Source organism: Larus michahellis, chromosome 4, assembly GCF_964199755.1.
Source record: "Larus michahellis chromosome 4, bLarMic1.1, whole genome shotgun sequence".
NCBI classification, from domain to species: Eukaryota; Metazoa; Chordata; class Aves; order Charadriiformes; family Laridae; genus Larus; species Larus michahellis.
This window is the reverse complement of record NC_133899.1, coordinates 40,285,946-40,308,126: the sequence shown is the minus strand read 5'-3', so window position 1 is coordinate 40,308,126 and position 22,181 is coordinate 40,285,946. Positions and strand designations below refer to the sequence as shown.

The 22,181-nt window shown below is 45.3% G+C and overlaps 1 protein-coding gene and 1 long non-coding RNA gene across 3 annotated transcripts in view; one reads left to right on the top strand and one right to left on the bottom strand.

Annotated features, from left to right (window-relative positions):
• The window catches only part of RIN3 (Ras and Rab interactor 3), a 71,124-nt gene that overhangs the window by 22,788 nt on the left and 26,155 nt on the right, over positions 1–22,181 (top strand). For both annotated transcript variants that reach the window (XM_074584175.1, XM_074584176.1), the window contains exons 3-4: positions 1,696–1,810; positions 20,522–20,594. In XM_074584175.1, coding sequence (XP_074440276.1) covers positions 1,696–1,810; positions 20,522–20,594 — 188 coding nt within the window. The remainder of the gene's footprint in view (positions 1–1,695; positions 1,811–20,521; positions 20,595–22,181) is intronic.
• Positions 400–22,111, bottom strand: LOC141742283 (uncharacterized). The gene is made up of 4 exons (XR_012586655.1): positions 22,042–22,111; positions 14,300–14,456; positions 13,755–13,915; positions 400–669 (listed from the first exon to the last, which is right to left on the bottom strand). It is a non-coding gene; the product is annotated as an uncharacterized LOC141742283 (long non-coding RNA).

Sequence of the window (22,181 nt, the reverse complement as noted above, 5' to 3'; positions counted from 1 at the left end):
GAGCTTTAATTAGAAATACACTTAGGAGCTCATACAATACAAAGAATGAGATTTTTTTTTTCTTTTCTCTTTTCTCTCTTATTATTTTTTCTCTTTTCTTTTTTTCTTTCTTCTTCACAGCTTTTTTTTTCTATTTTCTTTTTTCTTTCCTCTTTCTTTTTTCCCCTTTCCTCTTTCTTTTTTTTTTTTTTTTTTTTTTAATATCACTGGTCCCATTGGTGGGAACCAATGGCTACAGTGGTTCCACTGGCTCCAATTAAAGACTCAGGGACCTCTTATCTGTGTGTATGAATACCTGATGGGAGGGAGTACAAAAGACTGAGCCAGACAATTCTCAGTGGTATTCAGTGAAATGATGAGGTGCAGTGGGCATAGGCTGAAACACAGGAAATTCTGTTTAAACATTAAGAATAGCTTTTTTATTGTCAGGATGATTGAACATTGGAAAAGGTGCCCAAGAGGCTGTAGAGCCTACATCCTTGGAGGTAATAAAACCCGGACAAGACACAATCCTGAGTGACTTGCTGTAGTCGATCCATCTTTGAGCATTGCAGTTGGACTAGGTGATCTCCAGAGTTCCTTCCAACCACATCTCCACTGTGATTTTGGGAGCAGTCAATACACTTGAAGTCAGTGCTGCCAAGCTGGGGGAACAGGACTGGCGGGAACCTGCCAAAATTCAACAAGGACAAATGCAAAGTGTTGCCCCAGGGAAGGCAGAGCCTCCAGCAGGGATCTGGGCTGGCAGAACCTGGCTGGGCAGCTCTGCAGAAAAGGCCCTACAGGGACATTGGGCAGCCAGCTGGGCACAGACCTACTGAGGAGAGGCTGTAGGACCAGGGTTTGTTCAACCAGGAGAGACAACTTTGCGGGGACTGTGCAGCAGCCACCTGGTTGCTACAGGGAGGTCATGGAGAAGATGGAGCTGGGCTCTGCTCAGCACTGCATGGTGGGAGAACAAGAGGTGACAGGTGTACATTGAAACCAGAGGGGTTCGGATTGGGTACGGGGAAACACTTTCTCCCTGTGAGGACAGCAAGTGGTGAGACAGGTTGTCTGGAGAGGTTGTGCAGCCTCTGTCCTTGGACGTTCTCCAGACCTGTATGGATGAAGCCCTGAGCAACCTGTTCTGGCCTCATGGTTTTGCCCAGGGGGTTGGACAGAAGCCCTCCTGGGGTCCCTGCCTGCCTGAATGATCTTCCGGTCCCATGAAGAAACTCTGCCGTGACACACTGTGGCCATCAGAGCCTTTGGCGTTATGTTCCGCTCGTGGGCACTTGAATCCTTTCCCTCTCAATGTACAAGTGACTCTTGTGTTTTAGACTCAGGCTGGGACATTCTAGGGTGAATTGTCTGTGGTTTAGGGCACTTATGTGAGGAGCGTCACTTGACAAATTGTGAACGCAGCTTTATACTCTTCAGTTAGGGAAATAGTTTGCCTTTTAGGCTTAAGTGGGACATCAGTGATGGACAGAAATTTTGCTCGTTCCTTCACAGCTCTGAATTTCAGACAGATAAAATGGCCCTTTATTCATTATTTTTGTCATGTAAAGTTCAACCAAGTGGAACAAAGCTAAAATAAGATCATTTAAAGGTGAATTGTACTGATAAAAAACTTAATCGCCAATGACCTAAAATAAAGTTCAGAAGCTCACATAAAGTAGCTAAGCTCCTGATTCCTTTCTCCTTTTTCAGATATTCTTGGTTAGGAAAGAGGCTAATGTGAACAACATGGTCCTTGCAGTCCGCCTGCCAATGCAGAACGAGGCACCTGGTGTGCTGGAGTACAATATTAAAGAAGAAAAATCAAGTAAGTTCTTTACATTTTTTGGTCTTGCTCTGATTATTGTACTGAATCCTCTTGTGATCACCAGTATTTATGTAATCTCACTTGCAATGAGCAGGTTCCTCTTGTGACCGGCAGCAGATCTTGCTTTTATGGTGTAGTTCAGTTAATATTTCCTGCAGCTGCTTTACCTCAGCTCCCCTGTGGTTCAGCACCTTGTGTTATCGTTTACAGACTCGCAACAGGAAAATAAAGCACCTCCAGATGAGCAGGCCAGTGCTTTGATCAAGCGAGAGGAGCTGCCTTTTAGCAGGTGGAAGTCATAGAATCATAGAACCTTCATGGTTGGAAAGGACCTTTGAGATCATCGAGTCCAACCATACACACACAGAAAAAAAAACCCAACCCCTACAGTCTCTGCCACTAGAGCATGCCCTGAAGTGCCACATCTAGACATTTCTTAAACACCTCTAGGGATGGTGACTCAGCCACCTCCCTGGGCAGGCTGTTCCAGTGCCTGACCACTCTTTCAGTAAAGTCATTCTTCCTAATGTCTAATCTAAACCTCCCCTACTGCAGCTTCAGACCATTTCCTCTGGTCCTGTCATTATTCACCTGGGAGAAGAGGCCAACACCCACCTCTCTCCAACCTCCTTTCAGGCAGTTGTAGAGGGCAATGAGGCCTCCCCTCAGCCTCCTCTTCTCCAAGCTAAACATGCCCAGCTCCCTCAGCCTCTCCTCATATGACCTGGTCTCCAGACCCCTCACCAGCCTGGTAGCTCTCCTCTGGACACGCTCCAGCACTTTAATGTCCCTCTTGTACAGAGGGGCCCAGAACTGAACACAGTACTCGAGGTGAGGCCTCACCAGTGCCGAGGACAGAGGCACGATCACTTCCCTACTCCTGCTGGCCACGCCATTCCTGATAGAAGCCAGAATGCTGTTGGTCACCTTGGCCACCTGGGCACACTGCTGGCTCATGTTAAGCTGGCCGTCCACCATCACCCCCAGGTCCTTTTCAGCTGGGCAGCTTTCCAGCCACTCTTCCCCAAGCCTGTAGCGTTGCTTGGGGTTGTTGTGACCGAAATGCAGGACCCGGCACTTGGCCTTATTAAACTTCATACAATTGGCCTTGGCCCATTGATCCAGCCTGTCCAGGTCCCTCTGTAGGGCCTTCCTACCCTCAAGCAGATCAACACTCCCACCTAGTTTGGTGTCATCTGCAGACTTACTGAGGGTGCACTCAGTCCCCTCATCCAGATCATTGATAAAGATATTAAACAAAACTGGCCCCAAAACTGAGCCCTGAGGGACACCACTGGTGACCGGCCGCCAAGAGGATTTCACCCCATTAATCACAACTCTCTGGTCATGGCCATCCAGCCAGTCTTTTACCCAGTGAAGAGTACCCTTGTCTATGCCATGATTCGCCAGCTTCTCCAAGAGAATGCTGTGGGGGCCAGTGACTTATTTCTCCCCCCACCAGAGGGACAAGTGAATCTCTCAGTCTGCTCTAATCTCAAGTGCAGCCCACAGACTGCTTGTGTGGCTGCCATGTACCTCCAGGAGATCTTTATCTCTCATCTGTGTGCTCCTCGGAGCACACAATTGCAGAGATGCCCCACATCTTCAGTGCTCCTGCACGGAGGCAGGGAAAGCAAGCCTTTTGCCACAACTTCAGGCGCCCAGATTAAGAAGACAAGGGCAAGGGGTTAGCTGCAGGATGGGGAAACTTTTTTCTTTATTGAGTTATTTGAAGTTGACCTAGGGCTTAGGTTTTGCATGGTGGGACATTGGTTTTTGATGATTCAAGTTTTCCTTTGGATAAAAGTTAAATTGAATCCTGCCATCCTAAAAATGTCATTTATAGAAATGTTACTTCTTGACTTGTGTCCTGTGCCATAAAATCTGATTTCTTTGAGGACAGGCAAAGTAAAATGTAGTACAAAAATTTCACTGTGAAATAGCCCAGCTAGAAAGACTTTTGTGCCAAGTTTTTCAAACTTGCTTGCTGTTTCTAATTTATCACTAACTTAATGCAAAGTGTGCGTTCAGCTTTCTGGTAGGAATAAGAATTAAAACAGTTTCCATCATTTTCATACAAGTCGCAAAGTAAGTGGAAGAGGGTAATTAAAAATTATCTCTCTTTCAAAAAGCAGGAGAACTGCCATCACATGTGCAGAGATCCCAGCCGCCGTGAGGCTGGTGTATTCCTATGGTGGATAGGCACCTTGAGTTCTGTCAGCGTTGAGCTGTAGAAAGCCCCTCAGTTCTCCATCCCACACCGTTTTGACAGGAACACACTGGGCACGGGAATGGTCATGCTTTTCCTTCTTCTCATTTAGGGTAAATAGCCTGCCTGTTGAGTTTAGATGAAATCAAATTTATTCCTGTTAGGAAAGCCAAAGGAATATACCTGGCACAAGGGGAGGTGGTAAATCTGTGTCTCGAAGTAACTTAATATATTAGCTTTGATTTATTGTCTCTGTGTTGCTCCACCTGCTTTCTAAACTTTTTTGGGAAATAAAATTATATGTTGTATGAATGCTTTAAAAGAATTAAAACTGGAATCCGAGCTTCCTTCTAAGTACCCTGGTACGTCTGGATTGCCTTAGCTTAATGAAGTGCCCTTCAGTCTTCCCTGGTATTCTGTAAGCATCAGTGTCAAACCTCTGAGCGCCCATGGTGAGTAACTGCAGACCAGAGATGTTGTCTCGCTGTGGAATGCAAGTCTGCCCAAAGTTTGGTGTTAAATTTCCTGAGAGTGTGTAGAGGATGCCAGCTGCGTGGCCTGAGGAACACTGTAGACTGGCAGGATTTTTCCAGGCATCTAGTCTTTAACTTCAGAAAGTCCCTCTTTAGTTCTGTGCTTGCTAAAAGGATGCCTCCTCCCCGTGGAACATCGCAAGCAGGGAGGTGAATCCTCCTGACAGCTTCCTGCTCTTTGAGTCTGCATGAAGGTGGAGCTGAGCTGGTGCCCTTACAGTGCCCTTCAAAAGGAGCAGCTGTAATTCCCCTGCCATTCAAGAATCCCCCTTTCCAGCTCTACTGGGTCCAGGCAGCTTTGGTTTTGCTGGCCTGCTCCTAATATTTCTTTTCTAAGTTGACAGATAAACAATGATCTGTGCAATCTGCCCCACAGAGAGCTGTTTGTCGCTTTCTGACTCTTCCTAAAGCGTTTGAAGAAGTGGGAACAAGTTCTCCCTGTTACCTTGGTTCAGCTCATTAGACTCCACAGACTTGATGCATTCAGATGTAAACTGAAAACTGAATTTGCCTTGATGTACATAGTTCAGATTTTATGGAGATCCTCCCTTCCAGTTAAAATTCAAGTTGCAACCCATCCCAGCGTACTATTTTGGAGCACCTTGCCAGCTGCTTCTTGTCCTTCTCATGAGGACTCAGTGCAATCTCAGCTTCACAAGTGACACAAAGAAGGATGCGCTATCCTTAGAGGTGACATGATGGCTCTGTGCCATCTCTACAGTGATATCCATCTCTTACTTTTACCGTATGCAGCTTTAAGCAGCAAGTTTTACTGCTCAGTTGTTTGTATAAAGCCGTTCTAATCCCGTCCTACTTTTCAAATAATATATGAAGAGGTTTTCCCCAGTACCATAATGGCAGTATGGAGGTTGCTGCCCAGCCCCTGAGATCCATATATAGATGGCTCAATCAATGAAGTACAAAAAACTTCTTAGCATTGCACTGCCAAATAATGGTGGATCATTTCTTTTCTCTTTCTTTTCCCCATACCAGATCTGCTTTGTTGATGTTTGATGAAATATTTAGGGAAGTATAGTTTTCTGAGGGGAAGACTGAATTTAACTGTGATTTTTTTTTTAAAATGGAAATCCCCAAAGAACTCACTAGGTAAGGGGGTCAAGAAATGAAACTTCTTTCCATTTTTTCCTGGGGATTTTTCACCTAGTCACTGAAGTAGCCCTTAGAATCATAAAACAGGAGAATGAAGAGATTGGATTTAAAAAATTTTCTTCTCGTTCTTCATCTTTGGTCATAATTTCTCCAGAGACAGGAGGGCTAAAGCCTGGTCACAGCAGCAGGTATGGTAGAAACCCAACAGCAGATACTGCATTGTTCATCAGAAAGTTGAGAAACCAAGCAACTTTCAGAGCCTTGGATCTCTGTGATTTTCCTTCTCGGCCTGAAGGATCCCTTACTTCTTACTCAGAACAGTGGAAATCTTTCAGAGAGAAGGCTTGTTACAAGATTTCTTCCGTTTAGACATGCAGTGTTGGGAGATACCTCTCCAAAGCTCCTCTCTCAAGTGCTGCTGAAATCTCAGCTACTTTGTGCGCTTTTGGTTCTTAGAGTTGTCCCTGACTTCTGCTTCATCCTAAAATGGAGCCCTAACCTCGCATACCTCAAGAACTGAGCGGCATTTGCTCAGATGACTCCTACCCTTGGCTCTTCTCAGCAAACTGGTTGAAACCTCAGGTGTATTCTCCTTCCCCTTTAGGTGTACACAGTCAGAAGTCATTCCACTGACAGCAGTGACATTGCAGCAGTATTAAAAAGAAAAGAATCAGTTATTTAAAGTAAATGTGCGTGTTTGAAGTAACATATACTGAGAGCTTGAAAGAAACATCTGAGTATGGTAGACCACTTGGTGCAGGTAGTGACAGTAGCTTTTACTTTCACAAGTAGTTATGAAGACACCTGCCACAGGGGTAAAGTCTTTTAATAGAAGAACGCTGTAGTACCATATACTGAGTGTAATGCTTCTTTTTTTTTTCTGGGAAATCTTGTGAATTATAGCTGAAATTAATTTGATTTCTTGAAACACTTGAGTTGACCATATACTTCTCAGGAGTCTTGCACGTATGCTTTGTTGTGCAATGTGTAGTAATTGTTTTCCAAACTCTTCCGTGCCAAAAAAAGAGGATGTGATTCCTTTCCAAATATGCAAAATGACGTTAAACAGGAGAAGTATCTGCAATTGCACAGAATAAAGAAGAACATATTATTCATGTTTTCAGAATTCGGAATTGATTTGCCAAGTCAGTGCTGAACTCCTCAGGCTCATCTCCTAAGGCCACGGATCCTGCCACAGATGCCTGCGCTTGTAGTCATGCCTCCCGCATCGCTGTGACTGGCTTTGCTCACTTGGTAGTTTAATTTCCTGAGGCTGTTCACATGAGCCCATGTTCTGGAGTTGCTGTCCCTGTGTTTAGACCATACCTGCGTGGGACAATCTGCCACCAGGCATAGCTAGCTGTTCAGAAGCATCTCTTCCAATGCACTGGGCCAAGGCTGAGTTGAGCCCCCAAAATCACTGAGTGCACAGCTGAAGGAGGGGTTTGTAGTGAAGCCTTGTCTGTAGTGTGGTTATGTCATTTATTACATGAAAACTCTGAGATTTAAATTAAAACTTTGCCTGCTCTGTCCTGGCTTCTCTAGAGACAAACACTGAATGAGCTGGAGCATAAAGGAGGTCTTGAAATAACCTTAACACAATCAAATAGGAAAGACAAAATAAATTATCTCCAAGTAATACAAAAATGTCCAGATCACGATTAAATACCACCTTTGAAAGATGAGACATAGTGCCATTGGACACGGTAGATTATACTCAATTTCTGGTTTATGGACAGCAGCTGTACTTCAGGTTATCTCATATGGGCTTGTGGTAGGGACCCACAATATATCTTGACAGAAAAGATACAGGCAATTACTGCCCTCAAGAGCAGTTTAAGAGAAATCACTGAGTATTGCTGCAAGGTTGCAGGTCTCGTAGCAAAAAGGATGTTGATAAAGAAATCTAGTGTCCTGCCCTGGTCACCTTATTTGGCTTCTCTTAAAGTTAGACCAAGCTCAGGAAGTGCAGGCTGGAGCCTGGTACAAAATGTTTGAGACAGACAGTAGGGATTCAGGAGAAGACCACAACTCAAGTAAAACACATGGCAGCAGTGTACCTGCCTGTTTAATTCTCTAACTGCTTTTACCAAAGGAAATCTGTTTGCCGTGAAAATTCTTGAGGACCTGACCGCTTTGTACATCCACCACCCACTGAGCTGTGTCCGTCAGGACAGAAAGAAAAGTTACACCAGGTCTAGAGGCAGCAGGAACACAGGCCTTGCTGAGGAGTCAAACCAGTAATTTAGACAAGAAAAGGTGTCCCTTTGCACACTGGATTTTAGGAAGGGTGAAATAAATCAGAAAAGGGAAGAGATTATTTAAGGGCTAAGGTTTCATTATCTACTTTCTTGCCTTAATAATCCCAAAGAGGTGCAATCTAACGCTGTGAAAGCAAGCTTAACTCTCAAATCCAATTTTGTTCATCATTACCAAGTTACTTCAGCCATTTCCACACTTCCATTCCTCCTTCCCAAGCTCATATGGTGGAAAAGTTATTTATTATAGACTAATGCCATTTGCATAGGATAAAAAGGGCATGTGCAGTCATTCTGACCGTCCTGTAGCAGTAACAGAAAATAATTAAACAACAGTAATCAGGCAGCAGCATGTTTACAGAGGGGCTTTTGAGTAACAGGGGGATGGACTTTGTTCATCTTTGCAGGCTTAGTGCTAAACAAAGCTGCTGAAAGCCCTGGTCTTTACAGCCCAGACAGCCTGAGGTGAGGTCTGCGAGCACACCTGGCCTGATGGCAGAGGTCAGGTGATGGGTCAGCAGGTCCGAGCGCTACTTGAGGGCACTCCCCAAGTGAGCACAAGGCAGGGAAGAGGAGGCAGATTGACCAGGAACAACTCAGTAGATATTCCTTGTTGACTCAAACAACTTCAGATGCTGATAATGGACTTGCCTGCTGGCACTCTGGCCACTAGGGCCAGATACAGTCCATTCTGGCAGACTTCCCTGTTTTACTTTGTTAACATTTCTTTTTATACACGTTGTTGAGGCTGGATTAACAAATTCAGAGACCGAAGTCCTTGTTGCTAACATGGCTCAGCACGGTCAGGCGGTGTTTTCCCACATGAATTGCATTGAAGTACCGCACGAATGAGGTCATGGGAAAAAATGGGAGGATAGCTGAGTCCTCCCAGCCTACTGGAAATTTAGCTCCTTTAATGAGAGTGGCCAGTTGTGATATGAATATTTTTGTGGAAGTGTTGGCAGCTCTTGCAATAGCTTCCTTGGTTTTGCAAGTCTTTTTGCAAACACCCTGCCTGCTGGAATCAGGAAGTAGACTGAAGATAGACACTTTTATTTTTTTTTCCCCCAGAAAGAGAAATAAGCCTCACAACTGCAGAGAAAAACTGAAAGATGTAACCTTAAAATTTCTAAAAGACTCAGAAAACACAAGATATAGAAAAACAAACTATAGGAAGACAACCTCCCATTTTTAAAATTCATGTTAATTGCGTTTACTTTGGGTCCCTTCTAAACTGGAATGGAGGTGGAAAAGGTGGAAATCTGTGATACTGACCAAGGTCAGAAATATGGGATCTTTCACTTCGTAGCTGAAGTAAATGAACTGAAGTGTGTGCTGGTATTCACGATACTGACTTCTAAGATGAAGCCATTGTTTTGGGTAGCACTTGCAGATTTTCACAGGGGGTTTTCAAGATGGGGCTGGATGAAGCCTTGAGCAACTTGGTTTGACCTCATGGCTGCCCCTTCTTCGAGCAGGGGCTTGGGGTAGAGGCCTCCTTGGGTCCCTGCCAGCCTGAGTGATCCCACGAGAGGCAACCAGCCGGCGAGACTGAATCAGTCTGTGGGCAAGCTCAGGGCAGACGGCAGTTCTCAGAAGGGATGTCTCATAAGAGCAGCAAAAGCAGTTCCCATTCTCTTAAGACCCAGGTTCTGGGATAAATACTGCTAAGATTTACAGAGGGTTGGTGGTGAAAAAGGATAAATAAACCATAAATATTTCCTGGATTAGTCTCTCACCTGTCATCTCCCCCAAAATTTCCTTTCTTTGGTAGATACCTTGTGTAGAGGGAAAAGGAGAGAATGTGCTCGGTCTGCTTAGTGCACATTTGTGCACTTAGTGCAGTTGAATTAACCCATATGAGGTATCTCAGCGTGCTTGAAAAGGCCCAGTAATGCCCTATAGATGCAATTACATGCCCTTTGGCATACTGCAGAGCTAAGCTTGCTGCAGGCTGAGATAGACTCCAGCATGAGGAGTTAATAGCACTGCAAGGCTCCTGGACTGGTTTTGCACAGGTGCTAAAGGGACTTTTCAGTTGGAGTAGGCCGACCCAAGGAGTAAATGTGCATACTGTCCTTCCCAAGTCAAACCTCTGGAGACAACCTCTGGCTTGTCAGAGGGCAGGCAGAAGGGCCCATCAATAAGCACATTCAGCTACTTGTGTTATCACTGTAATGATACCATAATTCTTTTTAAATGGTCACTTTAACCGAAATGGTTGGCCTCCTTGAGTGGAAACCCTGCAGCTTTCAACACCGGAAAGAAGAATTCTTCATACTGTAAACTAAGGCATGAAACGCAGGGTAGCAGAGCTATTTATAGCTCTGATTTCCTCCGAATAGGTGAGAGGCTAACTCTGACATTACAGAGTGAAAAGATCAAGTTATTTATATTTTTTTTGGTAGCCCATGCTGCTATTCAGCGATAAAGCAAAGAGGGGACTGCCATGACAACCACCTCATGAAATGCCCTGGAGACTTATCTACCAGCCAGAAAGGTCATCAAGCATCTTCAACTTCAGGAATACTATAGAATAGGATTTTACTGAATATATATACAGAAGGCAAAAACATCAGTGGTGCCAGTAGCTAGTAGTCAGGGTACAGCAGCCTCACGAGCACAAGTAAAGTAGATGGGAAAGGGTGTGGGCACTGTCCCTTAGAGAGGCAGGAGCCAGGTTTTAGGTGAGTTCAGGCTGTAACTTTGTGCTGAGACTGCTATCATGATAAGCGCTCTCACCATCCCTCATCTGCTGGCCACATGTGTCCATGCTCTCATGCCCCTCTGGCCCCCGCCTTCCTCCACCTCATGCAGGTAATGGCTGGAAAGGGGTGAGCAGCACGGATGTGGGGACGTGAAAGAAAGCAGGGCAATGTGGTGGGGTAATGCCTCCTTAGGGGTGCTACTGTGCACTGGGTTATGTGAAATAAAGGCTGGAAAGGAGAACAATGTGATATGGGGTGGAGGGGTGGCTGGTGGCTTTGGGAAGGGTGGGTGGCAGGCTGATGACAGAGGTCTGGGAACAGGGTGGAGAGTTGCAGAAGGCAGCTGAGGACGGTCACATCCTGTAGCGCTGGATGACTGCGTGAGCCTCCGAGATGCTCTGAGCAAAGCCGAAAGCGGACTGCCCATAGTGGCAGGACCCCAGCAGAGCTGTCCTGCGGTGCAAGGAGAGGAGGCTGTAGGCAGGGGTCGAGGATCATCGGGATGGGTGGGAGGTCGGTGCAGAACATCAGCCAAACTGCCCTAATTGCAGCCAGCCTCCTTGAGGCAGAGCATGGCTGGCACCATGCTGAAGAGCTGCCCCTTTCCCTCCTTGCTGTGTGGGGCTGTGGCACACAAGGCAGGGCATGGCAGCTGCATGCACCTGCAGAGAGGAACGGACCTAAGAATATATGGCTCAGGGAGCTCTACTTAATTTTGCCAAGGAAGTCAGTGTTGTTGTGCCCATTTTACAAAGAGCTGAGGCGCGGGTTGATGAACGGGCTTGGACAGCTGTGCCCCACCAGCCCTGAACAAGCCAGGGCTGCAGAGAGGTCCTTTGCACGCCGAGCACTTGACTTTGTTCAGTACTGAGGTACCAACACTATTCAATTTTTTTTTGTATGCTTTCTGTATACGCTGTCAGGCAACTCTGCTGCCGCACTGTGAGGGAAGCCAATTTTTCTAGTTTACTTCAGAGGAATGTTTTCCTTTATTGTTGCGTGATGGAGTGTGTGACTGTGGCAAAGTAAGAAACTGTTGTCAGCTCGGGGCCTGAATAGCCTGAAAAAAAGAAATGTGCTGGAAAAAATAACAACAGAGTTATCGAAGCCCTTGAGAGAGAAGATCCCTCTTCCCTTCTCTTGCCAAAAATGGCTGATTTCCTTAATTCCATCTCAATTAAGCAAATCATACGTTTCAGCAGCAGAACTTGTCCAAGACTACTTTTTTCAAGGATTAGCCAGTCGATGAATAGAAGTTTTTGTGTTTTTAGCAGGGGAGGCTGGAGAAGCTCAATATGTAGTTAACCTTAAGCTTCAGATTTTAAGCAGTTTAATTGCATATAAGGAGGCCTCTGGGCATGCAGGCTACTATCCTATTTTCCCATGGTAAGTGACTCCTGTTTGGTGCGGTAGACACCTTGCCGTTAAGGAGAGTAGACAGACAAGTGTTATCTCTTAAAGCGGTTCCTGTTGCTGCCGATGGTGTGTCTGTGCAACAGCTCTGAAGCTGTAGAGCTACCCCAGTTATCTTCAGATTAGCCTTGCTCAGACGCAGATAACAATCTGCCTGCATCACCCAGGGCTCAGCAGGGGCTAATTTCCCCTGTTCAATGTTTCTCATTAGCGAGAAAAGCCTACCGTCACCTACGCAGCTTCTTGCCATGAAAAACCTACTGTTGAGCAAGTCTGTCCCACGGCGTGAGAGAACTGGGCAGCTCTGCCCCAGCCCTGGACTCCAGCTCAAGGAGTGCCGTTGTGCTGCTGCTTTCTGCTGGACCTCATCTGCCTCCACAGGCAATGCAAGGCCAAAGGCCATCTCTGCGTGGGCTGTTGGAAGGACACAGGAGACATTATCATTGTCTGGCCTACCGTCTGTGGTTTGATTGGAGAGAGAGACTGAATGATTTCTAGTTCCCTAAGGATGTCTAACCTAGACGTCTTCCCAAGGTTAGTCCGCCTGGCAAGGATGAGTCCTACATTATCCCCATTGCTATTAACACTGAAAATTGAGTTAGTGTCAAGGAGTTCCCACTCAGGAGGCTACTCTGAAGTAGGAGCCCAGCGTCTTGGTTTGGCAAGAACAGCAACCAAGGGCCTGGGGGATATTGTAAAACATGGTATGAGGACACATTTTATAACCTGTTGTGCAAGTTCATCATTTCTCTTCTAAATGCAGGCGTGCACAAGGAAAGCAGAAAGTCTCACCAAGTCCCGCTCGTTTGAGCTGAGTTCCACATTGCTTTGACACCCTGCTTATTTTAAAATATAAAACACTTTTAAAACCTAAGGTACTTGTGCAGCTGCTTTTTCAAGATGTAACAGTGCCAGGTTTCTGTGTGGTTTACAGGTTGTTTTGGAAACATTCTGGTTGCTTATAGCGGTTTGGTTTTTTCTTTTTTTTTTTTTTTTTAAACTCTCCTCCTGAAGAGTTGCCTCCCCCCTCTCCATGCAAACGTTTTCATTTTTACTTTAGGCCTTAAATGGACAGGATTGTAGGGAAAGCCTGTTGGAAAGAAGCCCTCAGGGTCTTCTTAGCTTTGTTAATCCTTGCTTTGGCTTTTTTTGCTTTATTTTTCACTCCCAAGAGGCATAATGCAAAATCTGTGTGTAATCAGCGCTAGAGACGATGTGTGCTCTTCTAGGATAATATTGCCTTACCCTACTCTGCTTAGTACCTTGAACATAACCCAAAAAGCTTACTGGTTTTAAAACAGCTACTCTAAATCAGTACCCATAATACCAGTGCCCTTGTCTCAGTGGCTAAACTCTAACAAATTATAATTTTTGCCCTTGGACAGTGTTTGCTATCTGAGGATCTTAAAGAGCTTAATAAACAAGAATTTAGACTTGTAAATGAGGTAAATAAGATATTGCTCAAAGTAAAATGAGGGTGGTAAGGACCTCATACTTTTACCTTTGAGTAGGACCTTCAAAGTCAGTGAGACTGCAATGTGTCCCACTCGGAAGAGTGGGAATCAGAAGACCTTCTTCTGCCAGGTTGGCTAATAGACGGGATTGCAGCTCTTGAAGCAGAAATATCATTTTTTCCTTTTATTGTCCACCATGTTGACCTCTGCCATTTCAGAGTGGGTTAGTCAGAGTGGGTTAGTCCCTTTCATCACTCACCTTTGGAAAGTATGGTCTTTCTTCCTGGAAGTCTCTCATGCAGAATGTGGTTCTGGGTAGTGTATGGCTTCCCTTTAAATGCTCAGAAAACTTCCTTTTTCTATATGATTAACCTCAACTCTGTGGTATTTCATGATGTATGTCAGAGCCGGAGAAATAACCTTTTATCCAAAGTAAATGGAAAAAAATGGTTCTTAATGAAATACATCTGTACGATAACGTATTTTTCACATAGAGATTGATTCTCAAGATTATCTATATGACCTGAAAATTGTTGCTAAGAACTAAATCCCCAGAATTTCAAATCATAGCATCGTTTCCCTTTACATGAGGCACAGGGGAGACCCTTTATATATCTGAAAGCTTTGTTTACTTCACAAAGTTTTACCAAAGAAATTTGCCTTCTGAGAGCAACTTCCAAGTATCTATATTCAGTTTGTCTTGTCAGCCATAGCCCTGAGCCCTGATGGTTTGAATCACCGCGCTGGGCAGCATAAATCTTGTACTGCCATGGTGATGTTTGGGTGGATGCTGAATTTAATTACCTGTGAAAATGTGACTTCTCCAGCGATGATCCCATAGTGCTCAACTGGTTACAGCAGGGACCACAGCAATCGAACGTGACACCCTGCTCCCCTTGGTGTCTTTGGGAGCCCTCTCAGTCCTCGACACTTCAGAAGGACCACATTTTCCCTCTCATCCCTGCTGTGTGAGAGCAAGAAAACACACTCTGTGTGGCTACATCTGAAAATCTAGCTAAATTTCATGTTGCTATCTGGTCTTGGGAAGATGTTCTGGATCTCCCCAGCCTCTGGCTGAAGAAAGCGCAAGCCAGGTATGGAATTTCCACAGACTTTAAGGTTTTCATTCGAGCACTGAAAAGGAGATGCTGGGGGAGGATCTGACAAAGAAGGCAAGTGCTTTGAAACCAAGCAGCCATTCGCCAGCCTGTGCTCTGGTCTTGACCCCTGAAGTGGCTGGCAGTGCCCACGGGCCTGCCAGGACTGTTCACATGGATACCTGTAAGGAAAGCACTGAGAAGCTGCGGCACTTTTAGCTGGTTTAGCTGTGCTTGAAGTTTCCGTGAGAGCCACCCTCTCAACCCCTGCTGAAACGCTAATCACAATAAGGAGGAAACAGAGCAGCGAAGTGACTGCGACACGTTTCTGCTCGAGCATTCTGCAGCAGAGGCAAGGAGACCAGGCAGCAGCAGGATTTTGTGCTGAATTAAAGGCATAAAATCTAAGTGGACACCAACGTGCTGCCCATCTGCTTGGGTGAATGTGGATGAGCCAAAGTACTGCGGAGCGGTCAAGACCCCTGTGGCTGTTAGATCTAAGGACAGGTCCTTTTTCTAAGCACTAGAATACTCATACAGTGCACAGGGAAACAGTCAACTCTACCGAGTGTCCCCTCTGCTCAACCCCAGCCTGGGAAGAGTGCAAAGCCTGTGTTTTGCATCTTCTTTAATGGCATTAATTTAGTTCTGCACAATATAATTATATTTTGTGAAAAACATAGCTTAAAAATAGATTTCTCTTATGCTCTAGACCCAAGCTCATTAACACTTTATCGCTTTCATAATTCATTAGTTTCCATTTCCCAGGAACTGCCACCAGCAGTGATTTTTTTTTTCATCATGGCCAGAAAGATTAAACTCTGTAGGAAGCCATAAAATTGAAATCCTGTGAGAGAGCATGAGTTGGATGCACAACAGAAGAGTCTGGCAGAAGTCCAAACCAGGGAAGTGTCTGCCCTTCCTTGATGAGGGGAAAAAATAGAAACAACTGACAGTTTCATGAAAGAATCACTAGGAAACACAAGAAAGACAAAACAGACCTGGGTTGCCCAAGACAGTCTAGAACTGTGCAACCAAAAAGGAAGCTTAGGCAGCAGATGGAAGAGGCAGAGGCAGCAGATTACAGAAGAAATAAAAAGGCCTTGAGAAGAGAAAGCAAGTAAACGACAAGTGTTTTACAACATAGCACTTGAAGGTCGTACAGACTGTCCAGAAAGTCATCAAAAAATAATACAATAATGTCAGGGACAGATACTAGGAACTTTCAAACAGAGCTGTTGCAGAAAGACACTGTAAACACCCTAAGGACTTCTACCGAGGAATCTAAATTTCCCTCTATCCAGCTAAAACTCTTTGTCTTAATGCCACCACCAGCCTAGTGCACGAGTAGGGGCCAGAAGGAGTTTTGCACGTGCTCAGGGAACTGGAGCAATAACCTGAAGGAATTGCATCACTCTCTCACGCATCTCTCTAAAGCATGGCAGGTATGACAAGCGCAACAGGGGTTACAGTAGTCACTGCAGACATCTATTATGATACCCAGGGCTCATTCCCCAGGGGCAGAAAACTGATAACCTGGGCCATCCAACAGCTAGGAATGTCGGTGTCTGGAAGTTAGTAACCTCTGCCTTGGAGTGATCCCGTCTTCATAGCGAGATGAGGAAAGGGCTGAGGGTAGCAAAACAGCAGCAAAGCTGGGCGGTGTTGTCTACTGCAAAGGTCAGCGCAAGCAAGGTCATGGCAACTCTGGTATCAAGACAGAGACATATCAAAGAAGGGGAAGATCAATGAGAGGTCTGGTTAGGAGACTGTGGAGTTATAATCTTAAATCTTAAAATAAAAATAGAAATGTGGAATCACTCCCATGATGACAAATCTCACAGTTTGCCAGAATCTGGAAAGATAAGAGCATCTCAGGCACATCCAAGCAGGACTTCTGAGGATGGTTGTGTTCTCAGTAGTCCTCTGTCAACACAACTGCTGCAGAATAAGGGATTCATACCTTTGAATTCAGATACCTCTGAAGGATTATACAGATATCAAAAACAGTGAATAGGACTAACAGTGCCATTAGAGAAGAAGAAGCTGAAGTAATTGGGTCCCGTGAGCATCTGTAAGCAGTAAGAAGATGGAAATTGGGGTGGTTTGTCCATGTGACCAGAATAACAGGACTAGCAAATACAATTCTGCAGGGAAAAATCAAAGAGGAAAGGAAGGCAGAATGCCCAGGGACAACGTGACTCAAAAACATCAGTATCTGGATAGAGAAATGATGGGGAGATCTAAAGACTAAGGGAAACATGAAGATAGATTCCAGTCAGTGCCTGAAGATGACACTCTACAGAGCATGTTGGGGTAGTAAAGGGAAGGATCAGGCAATCATAAATATTTATAGCAGTTCATAACCTGGCCATGTCCTGTTCATTTATTGAGTTGCACAAAAGACACAAACCGCAGTATGGTCAACAGTGAACAACAATTTGCGTTGCTAATGCTGCCATCACCCATAAAAGATTTTTCAATTAATTCTGATATCTTTCAGACGCTTAAAATTGCCCATTGATCTACACATTTCCCCTTTGATTTCCTGAAGGTGACTTTTTTCTGTGGGCTTCTAAATATCAGGTAAAACTCAATATGCTGTGCCAATACATTTGGCTCACAGAACCCAGCCTACTTTTGATGTTGCTTTTGGTCATACTCTTGACATCCTGCCACTGTTCTGGTGAAATGTAGAGACTTCCTTGCTCTGCAGGTGCTGTGGGTATAGTTTTATGAGCCCAAGAAAGGTGAATTCTGTCTCTGTGGTTTTCAGCAGGATTACAGCGGTCTGGCCGAAAAGTGTCTCCTTGGAGCTTTTGCAAAAGTCATGAGTTCCTATAAATGGCAACATCATGATCCCTCCCTGAGCAGCAGTGCTCCTGTCAGTGAAACGTCCCTAGCTGCCCACAGCACATCCACAGACAGAGAAAAGCACCTCTTCCTGACCGTCTTCTCAGACCAGAGTGCCTTGCGGGCAGCGATGGCACTGGGGGAGAGGTACGTTGTCCCCAAAAGTCAGCAGAGCCCTTTTAGCTGTACAAACTCGCTGTTTTCTGCATCTTTCCAAGAATCAGAAACATGCAGCTTAATGGTCTCCACAAGCGAATGACAGCCATTCCCACAAGAGATGTTCCTATACCGTACTCATCATCTGCCACGGCAAAGCAGTCGGGAGGCACTGCTTATCGGTGATGCCTGCTGGCAGTCAGCAGGTGTGTGGATAAAAACAGGTTAAGGAAAAAGTGTTAGTTTCTCCCAAAGAAGACCTTCCCCACAGAAGACTGCAAGGCTTTCCCCATGGATGCTGTGCTGGGAGCAGGTCCCAGTGGCCACAGTAGCCCTGCGTGGGCTCGTTGACACTGTCGCGGTTCAGAATAAATTTTGGGCAGAGTGTTGGTCCTGATGGTGCTAGTACCTTGGGTAACCATCCATCTAAAGCAGCGGTTTTCTATTCTTACTTATTTGCAGGCCACCCAAAAATCTCCCAGCAGAGCTGTGGGTCTCTGATGAATTCCAGCCTTCTGACAAATACACTTGATTTTGTTACCTTCTGTGACCTCTCAGAGCAGACTAGGGACAGGCCAGTTTCTATATCCCACCTGCTGAAAATTCCTGTCCTTAAGCTCCAGCAGCTTTTGTACCTAGACTGCTTTAGCTATATAATTCCTAGTATTTGTGGTGTTTCATGCTATTTAACTACGCATGGAAGGAGAGGAGGAGTACTGTACAGTGACAAGGCACTTCTAGGTGGATACTCCTGATGCTGAGGGGCTTGGACTAATATTCTTTTGTCTAAAATTCAAGGCCCCAAATGTCAGAGCTTCCTGGCACAGAAACAATCATTAGTCCCAATCCAGGCGATCTGCTCATGTCTGTAAACATGTACAGGTGCCGCAAGCTCTCTTACGTTCACCTGCAACTTGGGGTGCCAAAGTGAACATGTGGTTCTTAACAGAAAAAAAGTCCTTAAAACCATCTTCCACACAAAGGACTTTATTAAAGTGCTGGAGATTCGAGTGAGTTCAGGCTCTTGGGGTTTGGTTCATTCTCTGGAACAGCACTGGGTTTTGTCTTTGTTTTTGTTTCCTGTGTCAGAGCTGTGAAGCAGATAGATTTCAAACTCTAGAAATTGTTTGTGGTAGATGTTTAATGAATGTCCCTGACTGAAACATCATTCTTAATAAGGAAAAAGAAAAAACTTGCCGAACGCTTATTTTTCCAGTTGTGGGAGAAAAGTAAGGGAAAGGGATTGTTTTGCTTAAAGTATGTTTTGAATTCCACGTTGCAGTCTGGTATCAGTGCACACACTGAGGTTGATCTGTCTGTGCTGATCTAACACAAATTGACGTTAGCAGTGACTTCTGAGAATTACATGGCCTCTACCTCTTCAAAAAATGCCTACATTGGTGTATTCAGCCCAAAATAGCAAGCTGCAGGGCCTGGGCAAGGACAAAGGGAGAAGTAAAAGTAGGAAATGCCTTGTTTGGGAAACGAACTGTGACGCCAAACGAGAGACAAGCTTGAGCATTTCCTTCCAGAGGGATCCTCTGATGGCTGGAGAACAAGAGCCAGAACCTGGAGCCGGGGGAGAGGAGAACCAGGCGGATGTCTCCCTCCTGCAGGTGCTGGAGGCCCTCCTTGGCAGGAGAACTAAGAACCGAGCAGGCAGGGCAAGGAGGTGGAGAGGTTTCACAGGGCTGTGAGTCATGGCAGACCAAGGCAGCTGAATCACGATAGCTGAAAGATGGGTAGACATGGTGCTTAGGGACATGGTTCAGTGGTGGTTTTGTTGGTGTTAGTTGATGGTTGGATGCGATGATCTTAAAGGTCCCTTCCAACCTAGATGATTCTGTGATTCTCATGGCTGTGAACTGTGGCCTGGAAAACAGAGTGAAGAAAGATGCAGAGTAGCTGCGGGTGCTGCTATGAGGTTTTGAGCTGCTGCTGCTCCCCAAGGACTCCTGGTATGCTCCTGTGGCAGGAACGGTGCAGCTCTGGGGCTCCAGCTCTCCAGCACCAGTAAGTGGGCATTTTTGAGAAACTGCTGCAGATTTCCTTGAATCTCTCAGTCTCTGTGTTTGTGTGTTGTGTACATATGGGCACAGACAATTTGTGAGACTATAAAGCAGAAGCAAAGATGGACACTTCTCTCCTGTGGCTCCACCTCTTTCTCTCTGCCTTGGTTTAACAGTCAATGTGAAATTTTCTCCACTGGCTGGTGAATTTTTTCTAGCTTAGCAGCCAAAAACTCTCTAATAACATGTGAGGTTTGGGCTACACCATGCCATAGCATGCTGTTACAAAGGAGGTCATCTTGAAGAACTCTGCAATGTGGTGTAGATTGTATTTTGCCACTTAAAGGAAAGTGTCGTTGCTGTGTAACACAACGGGAAGGAGAAGACAGGGGAGATACAAATAGGCTGTGCTCACACCACCTGCGTGACCCAGGTCAGAGCCCACACACATACTAATGAAGTAGTAATTTCTATTTTTTTTACTTCAAAGCACTTTGTCCATCCAGACCAAACCAGATTCCAGCATGGAGAGTCACACGGTCAGCCCCATATGTATTGTGGATCTGCACATCCTTAGAGACAGATGGGCTTGTAATGAACCCTTTGGCTCTCACCTGGGGTTGTTTTCTTCCCATTGTTTCTATTACTGTCACAACATTCTGATATCTTGAGCTAACCATTCAGAAGGCCAGGCTGAGACATTTCTTCTCGTGTTTCCCTGAAGAATTCTCATTGCATTTGGCCGTCTGAAGACATTTCTTTATGCTTCTTCATATTAGTCCATGCAAATACTGGACAATCACAGAACACAAGATATGTGTGAGACAAACCCACCAGCTTTTCTTTACCATACAGCTTAAAGAAAACAGTTGCTGACTAGTTTGTTTGTTTGTTTGTTTATTTTTCATCAGTCCTATACCTGGAAGGATCCGTCCTTGTATTTGAGGATGTCTTCAAACTGGTTGCCTTCTACTGCGTCAGTAGGTGAGTTAGATTCATTGCTGCCATGGTGGGGGGTCGCTTTGCACTCCCCACTGGACTGTCTTTCCCCTGTACCCAGTCACAGCACAGCCTCCACTGTTTCCTCTGGTTTCCTCTAACCTGCCAGACCAGGAGGTATTTCAGATGCTAGCATCTGTGATGAGGCCAGATCACACAGTTTCTAGCCAGACACGCCATAACCACAGCTGTCCCTGAAGCTGGAAGCTTTGTCTGAGGAAGGTCCTTAGGGCTGCACCCACAAAGGACCAAGGCACAGGACTGGGGGTAGCAGGGCGGGGAGGAGAAAAAAGTCCTGCATCAACCATCTCTTATTAAAAGCAGCTTTAAGCATCCACAAACACCTGGCAGTGACTTAGCAAGCTTGCTAGCGGACTGTTGCCTGCGGGAGACTGCACTTAGTCACCTACAGGGAATCTGTCATGGGGAGTAGTCCTGAAACAATTTCTGTTCCTTAGCCAAAATTTAAAAATAAAATACAGTGATAAAGAACAGACCTTGTTGGTTTGCTCAGTTCAGAAATACCAAATGTAGTGGGCACAGAGATGGGAAAGACCTGTAAGGTCGTTTTCATTAGCGCAAGGTTTGATCAGCAGCTGATGAGTCCCTCTGTGTAATTAAACCTGTGTGTTTGCAGTCTCCTCCAATCTGTGTGTTTGTGCCGAGCACACTGCAGCAATACCTCTGCAACCTCCTCACCCCATTCCTGCTGCAGCCTTGTTCTGAGTTGGATGTAAACTTTTGACCTTCCCTGTAGAAACTTAGATGACTCTTAAAGTAGTTATTTCCATTTAAGAGGGGAAAGCAGATTCAGGATATGTTTACAAGGCAGTCGTGCTAGGGACTTGGTTAGGTCACGCAGCAGGAATGGTCTATCTATGGTAAGATACAGTGTGCTGCAGCTTACCCAGCCAGTATTATTCGCTATTTTGGGGCTGCTTCTGCAGCCAGCCGAGTTCAACACTGCTGGGCCAAGACTCCTACCCACACGCAAGGGACCGCGCTCTGTCTCACCCCCATCCATGAAAAGATGCCATCTAGATGTGTACAGACCCAATAGAATGGGTATAAATTAATCCCTGGCCCCATATAAAGATTTCTGTCTTACCAAAGGAGCAAAGAAGAGCCCAAATGCAACCAAGAATTGGGCATTTCTAGTCAAATGGCTGGTGGGAGGGAAAATCTGCTCGCTTCTGCTTTCCTGAAGCTTAACGAAAAGCTCCCACGCTTAAGAAAGAGCTTTCCATGGCTTAAGAAATAGTCTCAGAAAGAAAAGCTTTTCTTTTAGTTCCTGCTATGGATCTTACTTCTGAGTGTTAAATACACATTTGGGTGGTTCATGTGATTTCTCAGGTTGCCGTCAAAAGACAAGGTAAACAGGGAATAATTTTCTGAGAGAAGGGGGTAATAAAAAAGCTGCTTAGGCACTGACCTGCCATTTGCTGTCAGCTTGGAGGAGCTCTGTGATGGTGAGTGGAGAGGCCTGTTCTCAGGGCTGTAGTAAAAAGTCAACTATAAATAGCTGTAAACAGCTATCAGGACTGACAGGCTCTTTTCAAAAGAAAGTTTGGC